The sequence below is a fragment of the Taeniopygia guttata genome, chromosome 18 (assembly GCF_048771995.1).
Source record: "Taeniopygia guttata chromosome 18, bTaeGut7.mat, whole genome shotgun sequence".
In the NCBI taxonomy this organism is placed as follows: Eukaryota; Metazoa; Chordata; class Aves; order Passeriformes; family Estrildidae; genus Taeniopygia; species Taeniopygia guttata.
In genome coordinates, this window is record NC_133043.1 from 3344921 (window position 1) to 3361074 (window position 16154).

At 40.1% G+C, this 16154-nt stretch overlaps 1 protein-coding gene across 3 annotated transcripts in view; it reads left to right on the forward strand.

The window, feature by feature from the left end:
• Positions 1-16154, forward strand: part of PRKCA (protein kinase C alpha) — a 146929-nt gene that overhangs the window by 93756 nt on the left and 37019 nt on the right. For all 3 annotated transcript variants that reach the window (XM_030287463.4, XM_030287464.4, XM_030287465.4), the window contains exons 6-8: positions 8786-8942; positions 9034-9168; positions 9906-10002. In XM_030287463.4, coding sequence (XP_030143323.1) covers positions 8786-8942; positions 9034-9168; positions 9906-10002 — 389 coding nt within the window. The remainder of the gene's footprint in view (positions 1-8785; positions 8943-9033; positions 9169-9905; positions 10003-16154) is intronic.

The following is a 16154-nucleotide window of genomic DNA, read 5'->3' on the forward strand; positions in this document are numbered from 1 at the left end:
AGAAGGAAAGGAGAAGGAAAGGAAAGGAGAAGGAAAGAAAAGAGGAAGGGGAGGGTGGCAGTTCCTTTCCTTGGAATGGTTTCTCTGGGATTTGTGAATAACCTGTGGCTGTGCACACCCAGAGGTGCACACCCACACCCCCCACAGACCCATCCCAAGCCTGGAATTCCAGAACACACTCCATGAATCCAGAACAGGATACAGTGCTTTTATTGCTGCCTGTCTGGTGTTGTAAAATGGAATTGAATTTGGAGGCAAAGTCAGAGCAGGAGAAATTTGGAGGTTTCTTAGAACATCTCCTTTGCATAGAGAAAATCAGACCATCACTGAATTTTTACAGCTTCTAGACCCAGCAAACTACCCTGGTGACAATTATTCCTCCTTGGCTTTGTTCCCTAAATCCAAATACCTCCATATTCTCCTGTCAAAGCCTGCAAATGCATTGAAAAGGAGAAGTTTTATAAAATTTAGTTAGAAAGGATCAGAATAGATCGCAAGTGATGCTTAATTGTGGCTTAACTTCTCAAAGAGCTTCCTGTCAACGTGGGAGGGGGAAATTTGTCCAAGGTACTGTCATTAGCAGAAGGTGGTTTCACTTAGTAATGAGGCGTTTCAGAGATGGTGATGCAGCTTCTAAAAGTAATTGTACCATGAGAGGGAATTAATTTAAAAATCATCCGAGTGACAAAATCTAATATTTGCTTTATTCTGGGCCGCTTTGCAGCAAGGCTCTTAAATATGGCTTAAACTTTCTGCAATAATACACACAATTTGACAAACAACCTGCTTATTTCCTGATGATTCAGTTGGTTTTTAATCCTTTTAGGGACAAAAGCGTTTATCACAAGTCATTGTGGAACCAAGGCATTGTAAAGTGATTATACAAACAAGGATTCTTTTAGTTCAGAGTTTTATTTGAAAAGGTCTTGTCTGAGAGGTGAGCATGGAAAAATTGTAACAGATATTTTACAGGTTTTCTCCTTAGGCTCTTTTAGGTGCAAGTGTACTTGGCAAATGGCATTTCTATTGTATTTATAAATAAAACATTTCCATCCCCCAATTAAGTAGGTTTCTGGACAACAATAACAATGTTTACTATAACTTTGTTATATATAAAACAATTACAGTCATGTTGTGGTTGAAGCTTGTCAGCGCTTCCAAGCTTGCTTTAAATAAAAATGACAATTGTCCTGAAAGCAAGCTGCTTTTTTGTTTTTTACATTAAAAATGCCATATGGACCATGCCAAAATGACATTTCAGGTGCCTTTTGTGTGTGTTTAACTGAAAAGGAAATTAGCAATTGCCAGTTCATGGACATATTACAAAATGCAAAAATATTCTTCTACAATGCCATTGCTTCTAAAATACTTATTGACAAAACCTTTGTTAGAACATGCAGTTCTCAGGGCTCCCAGGCACAACATCACTGCCTTTAGCTTTGGGAAAGGAGGTGAATTAAATGTCCAGGAGGTTTAGGAACAGCAGGAAAAATAACCAATGATTGACTGTTTGGTTTGAGCCTTTGTCTGAATCTGTTTCAAAGGAATTTTTCTGTAGGTGTTGAACCCCTTCAGCTGAATTCCTCAATACCCTGCTCTGCGTCCTGTTTGGGTTATTAATTAGCTCCTGCTGATTCTTTCCCAGCCAGCCTTGATTGCATGCACAACATTTGTGCTGCTGAAGGGAACCTGCCCCTGGTGTTGGCAAATTGCAGCTCCGTGGGCATCCCAGAGCTGCAGGGTGTGCTCCTCTGGGCTGTGCTTTATCTGTTTGGATCTCATCTAATCTATTACTGACCTGTGCTTTATATGGCACATCCCAATTTCTCTCCTCTGCCTGCTTCTTTGGGGGGTTTGGTGGTGCCTTTTGTTTCCAAGCAGCCCCACAGTACACACACACACTCTGAGTGTTTTCCTGAGAACATGTTGGAAATAGGGCTGGCTTTTAATTCCCAGTGAATTCTAGGAAGGAGCTGCCCAGTGGCTCCCTCAGATTATCCACATCTCCAACTTGGCAGGTTCTGAATGCACTTAATGGTGGGAATAATTCAGTCCTGTGTATAAACGCATTTAATTCCAATTAGTGAAGCCAGAGCTTCAGCCCAGGTGCATCAGTGTGGACACCCAGGTTTTTCTGGGAACTGTAGAGACTCTGCAGCACTTCTGCACAGAGGAGTTGGAATTTTGCATTGATATACTCTGCCACAATCTCACCATTTTCTCCAGGGCTGCTCAATCTGCCCCATTCAATGCTCATTTGTGCTGTAATCCTTAAACATCAGTGGTTTGTTTTCAATGGTTGAGTTACTTGCTTGGGAGTTGAGTTGAATATTAATAATTTATGGCACTTGCAGTACATAAATGTGGTAGTTTTCTTTTTATAGAAACACTCTTGCATATTTCTGAAATCTCTGAGTTCATGACCCTTTCACAGGTTGGATTGACGTGGGGGTTTTGCTCTTAAGCATAGTAAAGTGCTTTTTGCTATTCTTAATCTCTGCTTTTTACACTGAATTTTCTTCCTCCTGATGTGTGCTAAAAGTTTTTTCACTCTTAGTTTACTCCTTGACCCATCTTATAATTTAGGGCTCTTCTGAGTGAGCTCGTAGGTGGTTGAATCACAGTTCTGATTTTTTTTAACTTTATTTTTTGAATTATTTTTATAGTGAAAGAACAATAACCTTCAGGAGAAAAATAAACCCATCTGGTGCACTGATATATAAAATGCTGTCACAAAATTGGGACTCTAAACTGTGACCTCTCAGGCACTGGAAGTTGGATGTGACAGCAGCTGACAGGGAGGATCTGCCCTGCTGACACTCATTTAGAGACAGGATGGTGGTGACTCTGTGATTAAAACACATATAAGCACAGCCCAGAATTTTCAGGGGGGTTTTAACTGTATTTTCCTAAGCTGCAAGGGTCAGAAAATCTGGTTTTATTCTTCAGTGGTGCTGATATTATTTAAAAGCAGAGGAGGGCTGTGAGTGATGCCTGCAGAGCATCTGCAGCAATGATCTCCCCAGGAGCTCCGTGCTCCCCACTGGATATTGCCCAGAATTTTTTAGGAATGTGGAATGCTGAGCCATCTCCTGGCACTGCATATTCATGTCCTGTCATCAGCTGGGGCAGGAGCCTGCACCCAGACAGGCTGGGGACACAAACTGCAGAGTTTTGGCACATTCCAAGATTCTCTTCAGAACTGCTTCCTTAAAAGACCCCACCGTGCACACTCTGATAATTTTATTTTGATTTTCTAGGTCAGTGGTAGTGTCTGTCTTTGTTAGCATTAATTTCATAGTATCTGCAGCTGATTTTAAAAGGGAACATAAATGAATATTCTGGCTGTTTGACCAGCTTTTAGTACCAAATGCCTATAAAGGGATCCCAAAGAATTGTTTCCATGTGGGAGACATTTTTAACATCTCAAAACCCACTAATCTCATGGTTTATTTCACTAATATCTTCTTTCTGACATTCCCAGAATCTGCAGGGTTGCTGCAGTCATTACAGGGAAAGCTGTGCCTTTAGCAATGCCAGCCCTAGTGGTAACTAAAAGCTTCCTTCCCACTTCACTCATTAAATTTACTTTACCATGAAGAAACAGGCAATGCAAGGTGTTTAAAAAAAACATTAATTTTTTAATAATGGCCATCTGCCTGCATCCAAAAATATTAACTAGATCCTATATGTTTATATAAGATAAGAATTAGAAATATAACAACCTGAAGCCTTTTCCAGATTATTTGATCCATCTTGTGGTAAGATTTTTGTTTCATTAGGCAGCTGTCCTGCCCAGTAGTGCATATATTTTAAGATGGTATTTTTTGTAAAGATAATCTCCATTAGAACTAAAATAGAATTGTTTCTAAGAGATTTCCAGGTGAACTTGAACCTGGAGAATCTATTGCAGACAGAAGAATTTGGGAAGAAGTATTGGGGATGATGGCACATTTTTTGTTAGGAAGAGAGAATGTCTCAATAAATACAGAGGAATCAAGTCTCATGTGACATTGGTTCATTTTTCTTCTTGTTCTAGACAAGGATATTCTTGAGCTGTTCCTTGTACAGCACCTGTACAGTGCAGGTGCTCATTCTGCTGCCATTTTTCAGGGCTCAGGCTTGGGAGGGATATGAAAAGAAATCTTCACTGGGCAGGGGAGTAGTTGTGGAATAGAGAAAAGTCTCATCTCTGAAAGCCCTTTCAGTGATGAAAGCCAAAGAGACTGAAAATTGCCTGGAAAGCAGGATTTGTTTCAGTCAGTTGTACCCGTGAGTCACAAGCAGCTCCAGAAAGGAAGAGTTCAGTGAGTTTTAATAAAATCTCCTAATAAATCTTCTATGAAAGCTGAGTTTTGGAGGCAGCTTTGGGCTTTGCATGCGGTGAGTACAAATCCAAAAATGGGAAGAAAGACTGTTTTCAGTAATAGGTAAATCACTGAAACTGTGATTGAGGGGTGCAGGAGGATACTGGGGAGAAAGTTCCTTGGTTGGGAGTGCAAGATCCTCTGTCACTCACTGAGGCATCTGGAAACTGGGCAAATCAGAAAACCTGCACCAGAAACTTCTTGAGTGAGAATTTTGGAACAATTTAGGAATGCTTTGTTGGAAGAAAAGAGGAACTTTATGATGTATTGGAGCTAACAGCAGTCCCACTTTTCCTTAATTTCTCTGGATACCATGCCAGGTGAGACCACTGAAGTCTTGCAGTGTCTCCTAAAAGCAGCTTTTGGCACAAGGGTGAGAGATTTCTGCTCATCTCACCTGCTTGCAGGACTAAAAGATTGGTGAGAAATGGTTGCTGGGATTAGTAAACTGTTTTATTATCCACATTTGGGAATTCAGGAAAAAGGGAGCTGTGACTCACTTGTGAAGAAACTGAGTGGACTCCTGCTCGAAACATTCAGCTTTGTCCAGGGGACAGAAACATTTATTTAGTCATCCCCATGACTAAATTTATCAGCTGGTACCTCAAGAAGCTGGAAATCCACAGCTGCATATGGCAACTGTGCAATCTTGACCTGCAATCTCATAGAAAAAGTTTCAGCTTTGTCATCCTCTCTTTGAATTCCCTAAAATCCTGCCTGAAGTTCTTCTCTTTATGAGAAATGTTGGTTGTTCTCTGTCAGCCCACTCTGTTTTATTTAGGTTTTTATTTAAAGGATGAATACCTAAGAACAAGCTCTGTATTTGTTCATGTCCTTACACTATTCCTGGAAAAGTGGGTGTCCCAATTTTAGCCATGGCTCCTGGATGCATACTGCAGCTTTAAAAGCAGTTCTTGATAGAAGAGCTGTAGGACAGTCATCAAATAATCTGAATTTTCAACTGAATACACATTTATGATCTCCATTAACAAGGAGGAGGAAAATGGCACATCTTGTCCATAATGTAAGTTGATAATTTTTTCTGGGTTTTAGAAGAAAACCTGAGCAAGACTGGATTTGTTGGAGACGTCAATCCATGCTTCTCTTTCTTGTCTTTTTATCTGTGGGCTTTCTCAGTCCCCATTGAGAGTCCAATCTGGACAAAATGTTAATGAATTTTCCTGGTGGCAGCTGCTTTCCTCAGTACAGAGATTGTCACCATCGTTAATATTTATAACAGAAAACTGACATGCAGTATTTCAGGTTTCTACCCAAATTGAGGCTGAACTTCACCTCCCTTCAACCTTCTCTAATTTAGAGTAGCATCTCTATCATAGTGTTGAGTTTAATTAACCAATCATTACCAAGCAGGATGGGATTGCTTGCTATGGTTACAATTACAGCAGAATTCAGCCACTGTACATTGATTTATTTTCATGGAGTTATTTTTCATTTAACTTTCTCAGCCACACACAAGAGATGTTGCCTTTGGTGGGGAGGGGAATCTCTTCTTCATGTCAATTCTGCAAGAGAAACCTGATCTGTCCTGTTAAAAATAGGGCACATTGAAGAGATGAACCACTTGGATGCTAATTCTTGATAAGCACTTTTTAGCACAAGTATCATCATGCTGTTTCCTCAGGAAAAGAAGTGCTAAGTCAGTTGGAAAAAGATGTCTGAGGGTATTAATTATGCAGACAAAAGTACAAATGGGCCAGATATCTTAAAACAGGCAGTGAGATAATGACTTCGTTAGCAGCCTGGCTTTAGTACATGTTGCATTTTTCCTTCCCAATTAATCTCTGAGCTTCTCTTTCTTGCATTTAGAGTTTTTTGGGTTTTTCTCTATTTTCTGTGTTTGCTGCAGGAGAAAGCAGCAATTTTACACATGCTGCCACGTCCTCCTGCTGCCAGAGCTGATTTGCAGCTTTTATCAGGGCTTGGCAGGGGTGGCTTTGTCCAGGCAGAACCTCCACATCCACCCAGCCCATCACTCAAAATTCTGCCTGTTCCACGCTGGGCCTCTGCAGGGAAAATTTAAACATAAAAGCTCAGCCTGGAGATGGTAAAATTAAGCAATTTTTTTGGAGAATTTTAGCAGAAAAGTTACTAGTGTATTTTTAGGAAGCTGTAGAACACGTGGAGAGTTCTGCTCCTCACTTATGGCAAAGTGCAGCATAGAAATAAAAATCAAAAAGTAGATTTTGAAGTAGTATCTCCCGTGCCAAACCTGGCAGTGTAGTCACAAAAACCATGCAGAAGAAGACTGAAAAAAATACCCATCAGAAAAGCAATAATAAACCCAAATATAGGATGAGAGAAAGCAGCTTGCATTGAAAGCTGTCACTTCATCCTTCATTTGCTTCATGGTTCTTAGTCCCTTTGGGATTGTAAAAACTTAGCTAAAATAAGTTATTTAATCTCAGTCTTATTCCTTGGAAGTATTTGAAGATTCTTTTCAGTGCACTAAATTTTTAAAATTTGGTGGTTTTGGTTTTTTTCATGGGTTGAAAAGAAATGTTTTTCCAGCTGACCACAGGTGTGAAGACCCCCAGAGGGCAAACTTAGAGTAAATGAGAAAGGGGATAATTTCTCTGGCCTGAAAGCAAAGTACAAATTAAATGGTCCACAAGAAAAAGCACGGTTCTGTTCTTTTCTTTTAACACAAAGTGATTATTTTCCTGATAGAATTCTTTGAGGAATACACATAGTGAATAGAATTACACTTTATTCTAAAATTTTAGTCCATAAGCATTTTCTGTCTCTCCTTTTAAAACCAGAAATTTAAGAAACGTAATCAGTATCAACTGTTGGGTCAAGTCAATGTGATTCGTTTCCAGCCATGATCTAATTTCATTAATTAATTTACATCAGAGTATCTGCTCTGCATGAGAATTGTCTTGACAAAGTAGAGTCTTCCAAAGCAGTAGTTCACATTCCTGTACTCCTCTTATTCTATATATAAAATAATATCTCTGTTATTTGGATGTCTTTTAACCTCCGTGCTGGGAAACAACAGATTGAAATCCTGCCAAGGTCTAGAATTTTGGGGTTGTAGTATGAAAATGCCGTTGAAATCTGGGGGAAGAGGAGGACACTGTCTTGAGCAAACAGTAAATATTTGTTGCTGAAGATCCTGATGCCTTTTTTTTTTTTTTTTTTTTTGCATTAGGTCTAACTGACTTTTGAGTGGTTCTAAATTCCAAGTTTCTGTAGGAAACACTTTTCATTGAGAAATACTAAGTTGATTAACACTTGATCTTTCCTAAATTTCCCTTCAGATTAGTTCAGTTAGGCAGGTAAATTTTAGAAAGCCCTCCTGAATGAAGGCAGTGGCAGGGGCAGTGTCAGCCCTGGGTAATCTCCCCAGTGGCTCCCAAAGGCCAGAGTGCTTTAGGAGCCATGGCACCCCAGAGCTTCTTGCAGCCTTCCTTCAGAGACAGTTCTAACCTTCAGCTCTGACTGTCACAAGGGAATTCCTGGGTAGAAGCTGTTTTCTGTCCCAAACAAGCTCAGGGGATTGCTGCCCCCAAGTTTTGAGATGCCCAACTGTGAATTCCAAATTCCCCATCCCAGCTTGATCCCAGTTCTTCAACTGGGATTGGGTGGGTTTCACAGCATGAAGGAAATTCACCTTTTATTCTTCAGCATTCTTCTTCCAGGATGTGTAAATGTTGTCAGTGTGTGCCAGGGGAGGGCAGTGCTGGCTGTGCTCACCCTTTGGGACACCCTGCACTCCCAGCTGCAGTTCCTGCGTGTCCCTCTCTCCTTGGGGATCAGCAACAGCTCGAGATAAATTAACTCACTTTGCTTCTTGCTTTGGCATTGTCAAAGTACAAAGCTGCATTAGGATTTTTGTGAAGCTGGAGCTCCACTTGTGTTCCCTGCACTTTTCCTTGGGTTGCTGTCATGACAATGCTCCCAAGGATTCCATCTGACAGCTAATGAGCCGTGAATCCGTGGGAAGGGTGGTGGTAGAAACCTTCCAAAGAGGGCTTGTGTCAAACACCTGATCCCCTGCAATCCCCTGTGTTCTGCCTGTGGCTCTTACAGTATTTGCCTCCTAATCTGTGGTTGTATAACCCAAGAGTGATGAGGGAACAAAAGCACAAAGAGTTGGTACCTGCTTAGAAAAATTACAGTGATGGATTTGGGTATTTAATCATTGCACTGCAGGGAGAGCTGCCTGGAAGCTGTGTGTTGCTTGTGAATCACTCTTCTCTCCTGTCATTGCTCCCTGCTATTCTTATAAATATCACTCAGTACAACCTTTCTTTACAACAAGTAGTTTCTCCCATGCCAAGTCTGACAGGTGGGTTTCACATCTTATTTATTTGTCAGCGTGCTTCAATAGCTCTGGTCTGACATGTAATTTTTTTCTCAACAGTGATGTGTAATCTTGTGTTTTATATTGACAGTGAGAGAAGCAAAAAACCTCATTCCCATGGATCCAAATGGACTTTCAGATCCTTATGTCAAACTGAAGCTCATCCCAGATCCTAAGAATGAAAGTAAACAAAAAACAAAAACCATCCGTTCTACCCTGAATCCGGACTGGAATGAGTCATTCACGTTGTGAGTTCAACACCCTGATTTCCTGGGGGGTCTTTGCATGCATTCCGTTTATTTTGGTGTTGACAACTCCTCCATTTCTCTCCTTTTTTAGTAAGTTAAAACCTACAGACAAAGATCGCCGGTTATCCGTAGAGGTCTGGGACTGGGATCGAACCACCAGGAATGATTTCATGGGGTCACTCTCTTTTGGAGTGTCAGAGCTTATGAAAATGCCAGCCAGTGGATGGTAAGAGTTTCTGAAAAGAGAAGGAGAGAATATATCATCAAAAGTTTTAAGCCCATCATTTTTTTTCAATGTGATCTACCTTTTTTTTGAGCTTTCGCTGTGTTTCAGGCTATAAATTCACTGAAGTGCAACTAAACCTAGGAAACACAGGCTATATATATCAAAGGGGGATAATAAAACAATTCCTTTTCTTTTATGGTGTTCCTGAAACTTCTGCTGGAGCCAAGAGCTGCTGCAAACTCAATTCTGTGAACACAATCTTGTGATACAAATTTTATTTTTATCTCCAATATGATGTGTTCAATACCAAGTGTATCATGTTATATATAGCTCGGCAAATTCAAAGCACATGGAAACTGATCTCATAAAATGCCACCTCATTACCTGCCAGGAGAGGGTAGAACTCATCACATCTCAAAAAGGACATTTCTTCAATGACAGTTGTGTAGGGCTATGGAAGACAAAGGTTCCTCCTCAGGGTTGGTGTCTCCCATCAAACCCCAGGACGAGTGGGAAAAATCTCTTTGTCCATTAAACTGCCTTGACAGATAGCTTGGGATGAAAGATCTGATTTCAGGTAAAATCTATTCTCTTTCTGAGTTTGCTTTAGGTCTTTGAGATCAGTTCTTTGCATACCTGTGACATTGATAGAAACCACACACAAAAAACAAAATCAGATTTTGAATCGATCAGGAAAAAAACATAAAGTCACCATTTTTTTTTTAAATCTACCACAGGTACAAGCTGCTGAATCAAGAGGAGGGTGAATACTACAACGTTCCAATTCCAGATGCTGATGAAGATGGAAATGCAGAGCTCCGACAGAAGTTTGAGGTGAGGATTACACACAGATGTGTGCAACTAAATATTGCCTTTATTTTTCACTTCACTAAAAAAAAAATATGTTAAATTATACATATGTTAGAGTGCCCCCATTTCTGTCCTTGTGACAGCTCTGTGTGTCTGTGGTTTTCTTGAAGATTGGACCAAATGCTTTAATTCAGAGATGGCATCATTTTCCTGACAGTTCAGCTTCTCTGCTATGACACTTAGAAGTTGGTATTTTAAAATATGTTATGTCAAGTATATGTAATAATTTCAATGTCTTTTAACAATTGCTGCAAAATCTGCCAGCCACTATCACTGATACCTGCATTATTTGACAAATGAAATTCTCAGAAACAATGGTATTTTAATACTGTGAATGTTTCATACTGTAACTTGGGGTGTTTTAAGAAAATACTTTCAATGTTCACACTTTGGAGCTTTAAAGTCTTTGCAGAAGGTTTTTATGTGAAACTCCCATCTCTGTAGTGTGGGGAAGGATGTTGATGTTTTTTAAGGATCAGAGGTATTGCTGGGTATGTACAAAAAAGAAAATCCACAGAAAAGTGCTGCTTTTTGCAGTGTCTTGCCCCCTGTGGTGCCAGCTGGGGAAGTTGGTAGCCACAAGGATGTTCTCATGTGCCACACAAAGGAGGTTTTTTTGTTAATGATCAGACTCTGCCTCTTCTGAGAACCACAGCCAGAATTACAGCCAGATGTTTGCTGGCCACTGAGCCCAGGAGCAGGACAGGTATGGCCTGGGCTGGGAGAGGTTGCTGGGGCAGCTCCTCTCCCCTGCCTGCTCTCCCAGCTGCACACACAGCCAGGAGCTGAGATATTCCAGTCTGCACAGTTTACAACCTTGCCAAGCTGTTTATCCAAAACATAATGAATGTACCTGTTGTGCATAAACAAACCTGCCTGTTCCTTTCCACCTGAAATGGCAATTTTCTATGTTCACCATCAGGCAGGATTCTCCATTGTTATTATAAAAGATGGGTTAACCCACGAAAGTGAGGAAAAACGGCACATGTTCAACTTTCAAGAAGGAAAAAGAAAAGGTGCACCAATTTCTTCTGAACGCATTTGGATCAGCTCCCATGTCTGCAGCATGAACTATGATTTTTGTTACACATTTGAGAAGTATTTGAGCCTCCATTCCATTTTCTTTTCTTTACAGTCGTGATCTGACCAGTGTGATTTCATTTTGCTGCACTAGGTCATTTGCTATTCAAGATCATTTTTGGTTTTTATCCTTCCTAGAAAGAATAGCTTCAAAACTAATTCTGTCCATGTTTCTGTGCATTATGCAGAGTCTGGAATTGGGTGGATATTTATATATTGGTGATACAGCTATAAATATTTACCTGTTTTTTCTCAGGTCAGAGACAGCACAGAGACAAGTCACTAAAATTGTCCACTTAAAAATGTCAGATATTACAGGCAGTGTGTTTGCATATTGAATTTACAGTCTCTGAGGTTGATTCTTAATCCTGCTGTAAATACTTTGGTTGCAGGAGGAACAGTCAGGGTTTATCCATGTCCTGCAATGAAGTGGAGTAGAAATCCTGAGAGGATTCGTGTAAAACTACTGGACCTAGTCCCAGCAGCTTCACCAAGGGGCAGCTCTGCCTCAGAAATAATTAGTCTGTTTCAAAGTCTAATTAGTTCAGCCTCAGCCCTGTGCGTTTGAGGCTCTCCCTGTTCTGGGCTACTCTGCTTGGTGCTGTTTGAGTGATTGAATTAATCCAGGGGTGCCAATGGGTCTTCAGTAGGCACATGGGGTCTGCAATAATTGCAGTTTCCAAAGCTGGACAATGAACAGTTTTAAAACCTGGTGATGATAAATGAGAGTGTTGGTAGCTGAGCAAACCCTGTAGTTGTCACGAGGCCAAGGCTGGTGTGGTGTTCCATGGCTGAAGGGTTTGGCTTCACCCTCTTTCCCATCTCAAAGTTTATCATCATGAGAAGGAGCAGAGGGAAGCAGAACCCTCCATGGAATATTCTTCCTTGATTGCAGGGGGCATCACTGTGATGGCTTCTGAAAATTCACAGCACAGATGTCTGAATGGTGGTATTTTACTTATTAGCTATTCTGGTATGGCACATAAGTGCTGCTGACTCTGATCATCTTTTCCTTTATTTCTGTTATCATTCATATCCTGGCTTGCACAGGCATCTTATTTTAGGTGCCCTGTAATAAGGAACAAGTAGACAGCGCTGAGAAAAATGCTGCTATTTGTGACTTAATGACATCATCTAAATAAATATTTCCACTCTTCTAAAATCAGCATTGGAGCCTTACAGGAAGAATATTGCAGGTCTTGACTGTCACTTTCCTGGGGGAGTGAATTTATCAGGAGATTAAAAACACAGATGGACCAAGGGGTCACACTGCACCACATTCCTATTTATCAGTTTATGGAAGGAGTAACTCCAGAGTTCTTCCCAGTCCAGTCTGCACTTGTAGTGCTTGGTCTGTTTTTTGATATATGACCATGTGGTTGGTAGCCAAGCTACACTGATTTAACTTTGAGTACAAAATGACAACAATTTCCACAAAAATATTGCATTACTTTTATCAAATACTTAAATAATGGTGCCCTTCAGAGTAAAGGGCTGTATACAAACCTAAGCTACACAAGAGTAGAGAAATTTTAGAATTAGGATTTATGGGTTTCATATTAAGGAAGAATAAGATTATTTTTAGCTTAGAAAAGACCAGAGAGCCAATAAATGTAGAATTTCTGAAATCTTGATCTTGAAAATTGTAAGATGTTGTGAAAATTGACTGCCCTTTTAACTAAATTTTAGAAATGTGGGTAGTGGACCTCCAAGACCACTTCAGAGCTACCTCCCATTTAAATCAAAATTTTAAGAATATCTGCCTGCATCTATATTTCAACAGGCAGCTTTAGGATTTGGCCTCAAGCTCTAATTAATCTCAAACCATTTGCACAGTTCCATCACATCCTTCTTAGCACATCACTTTCACAGCCCAGATTTCTTCTGGAAATGTGGCTCTTAGCCACACAAATCTTGTGGAAATGCTGCTTTGCTCACTGGACCTCCTGGCACTCATTCTTAGGTTATTTATTCAATGTAGCTCTACAGTAAAAGATTATAAAATATAATTATACTATAATACAATATTTATAAAATATTATAAAGGTTATAAATAAGTAAATAATAATAGATCCAAACCTTCACTTATATTTGTAACTGAATGCTAAAAACTGTTCATCATGAGAAGTTTCCATGTGGCCCATTCTGTCACATCTGAATCAGCTGAAAATTAACACCCAACTTTTGCCCAGAATGGATCCTCTCCAACAAATGGGACCAAAACTGGAAAAGAAACAATTGAGGATTGTGCTTTTTTTACTTCTTATATTTTATTGCGAGGAGTTTTCTTATTACATTTTGTGTATAATCTATATGAGCCTGTACAGAAATTGAGGGATATTATGCAGAGGTGCAATGCAGTATTTTCTGCACAACAAATTGTATTCAGTCTACATATTTTGTGGATCTCACCTCTCACTAAAACTAAACAAATGTATTATCTGCTCATTTAGCAGTGTGATCAAATCTGTCCTCAATGATTTTTATGTGATACATCATTATTAATATTTAGAGATAAAAATATACTCCTGTAGGAAGTGGAGGCAGGATAAAATCTGTCACTATTTTTCAGTTGGTTTTAACCTTTAGTTGTGAATTTTCTCTCTGGAATGGCATTACTTGTGGCCATCTCAAAATGGAACTCCCTTCTCACCAGGCATATTCAGAATAATTTCTGGCTGCTCCATAATTGTCCATGCTGAAGTTGCCATGGGAACTCCCAACAGTCCCAGGTGCCTCCATGGACCCACAATAGGAAATCTTGTAACTGCAGCATCTACTCTTGGTTATCTACTTATTTTCTTTTTCCAGTACTTTTCTAGTCAAAGAAAAAAGCAGAATATTGAAATAATGCAACCTTCTGGTATTTTTTTCCTACCTGGTTGTGATTTGAGCAGTTAGATTCCTTTGCCATTTAGGGCATCATACTCTTTTTCCTGAATTTGGGGGAAAAATGTGCAAATTCTAAAATGTCTATTGTGGGAAATTATTTGAATTTGGTCAAGCTCTTTTACTTTTCCTGCTTAGTAAAGCACTTCTTGATACTTTAATATCACCTTAGAGTAATAACAGAATAATAAAACTGATTTAAAAGTAGGCTGGTGAATTGTTTTATGATCTTTCCCTTTTTTTTTTTTTTTTTTTTTGCCAGCACTGGGAAATGCTATTAAAAATAAAGCAGCTGTTATGGTCCATATAAAGGATTTTTTTTAATTAAACAAAGAGCAGAGTAGCCATAATCCTTACCCATGGACACATTTACTGAGCACGAGGTGTGATGGTGATGGGAGCAGGCTGTCACTACACCCAGCTCTGGCAATTGCAGCGATCCAAGCACATTGCTGTGAGGGAATGGGATTCTGCTCGTAAAATCCTCATTTTAGAGCATCTCTGGGAGACACATAATGGTCCTCCTGGTGCACACTCTTCACATGTTAGATATGTTCTTTTGTTCTTTATTCCCTTCAGTGTAGCTCTCCGGGTGGCTCTGACAGAAACAAAACCCTTCCCTTAATTTCTGAGAGATCCGACTGCTGTCCCAGCACAGGGACTGTCCCTGGACCCTGGGAGGGGACAAACATCCACATCCACATCCCTGGCTTTGAGTCTTATTTGTGTGAGGGATTCCAGCTGCTTTGGCCATGGAATTGCTGCTGGAATTCCTTTTTGCAGCCCAGAACATGAGGAGAGGGAGCAGAGCTGAGAACAGGGTGGATGTCATGTCTGAGCACTGCAAATGGTCAGTCAGTGGTGATATTTTGGTGACCTCTCAGTGCTTCTAAACAGAACTATCATTATAATGCTAAAGAAAATGTCTTCTAAAATGCCTGATCATTATTGTGAACCTAAAGAAAATGTCTTCTGAAATACCTTCTCATTTGGAAGACAACGGGACGGATGCAGAGCTTGGCCATCAGGCTCGGTTATAAATACCTGGAACCTCTCCAGTGACGCAGGATCTGAGAGATATTTCTGCTCCTGAGCTCCTCCAGATGCAGGGCAGCACTTTGTTTGACCGCACTTGTGTGTTAATCCTTGTGCAAGCCCGAATTTCCAGGGCAGAAGCCTGGGGCTGTATATCTGTGCACACAGCTCGTGTGGATTTACACCATCAGCTTCTCCTTGTGCAGCACAGCTGGTGCTCAACAGGCCAGAAACTGTCCCCAGAGATCAAGGCACAACTAAAATTCTCTGATGAGTTTTGTTGCTGTTACAGTCTAATGCTGAAAAACCTTTCTTTTATTTATAATTCCTTCTTTCTTTCTTTTATTTATAATTTCTTCTCTGAACATCAGTACATCAGTTCAAATTGTTTCAGTGCAGGCCTTGTTTTTCTTAGATCTTAACCACTCCTCTTGATTTTTTTAAAGCCATTTCTGTCTGGTTCATTAGAAAGGAGAAGGCCAAGACTTTCTTAATCTGGCACTTTTCTGATATTCACAAAAACTTCAGGTTATAAGCACATTATATTTCTTTTCTTTTATCAATAGCCAGGACATCCTAGAGCTGTCTTTTTTGTGAGCTGGAGGCTCACAATATGGAAATGTTGGAGTTGCATAGCCAGGTATTGTAAATGCAGGTGAACCCAGTGGGAAGAAATGGCAATGTCTGACTCAATTCAGAAGGCTGATTTTTTTTCTTTATTCTAACTATGCTATAATACATTCATATACTATATAAAAAGGAGGATACTAAAACTACATACTACTTTCTCTAACTCCTCACTACTCGTGCCCCTCTCTGAGTCCAGCCCCAGGTGGGTTGGATTGGCCATCAGGCTCAAACAATCCTCACCAGAATCCAACCAAGCCATCACCCCAGGTAAACAATTCTCCAAACACATTCCACATGGGAAAAACAAGGAGCAGAAATCAAAATTGTTTTCTCTTTCATTTCTCTCTGTGCACCTCTATGAAAAATCCTGAGAGGGAGAGAGAAACGTGCTTGCCACAGCCAGGGCCAGAGCAGATACTCCAGGGACTGTTTCAGTGGCTTCTTAAGAGCCCAGTGAGTTTTCTAATTTAATCTGTTTTCAT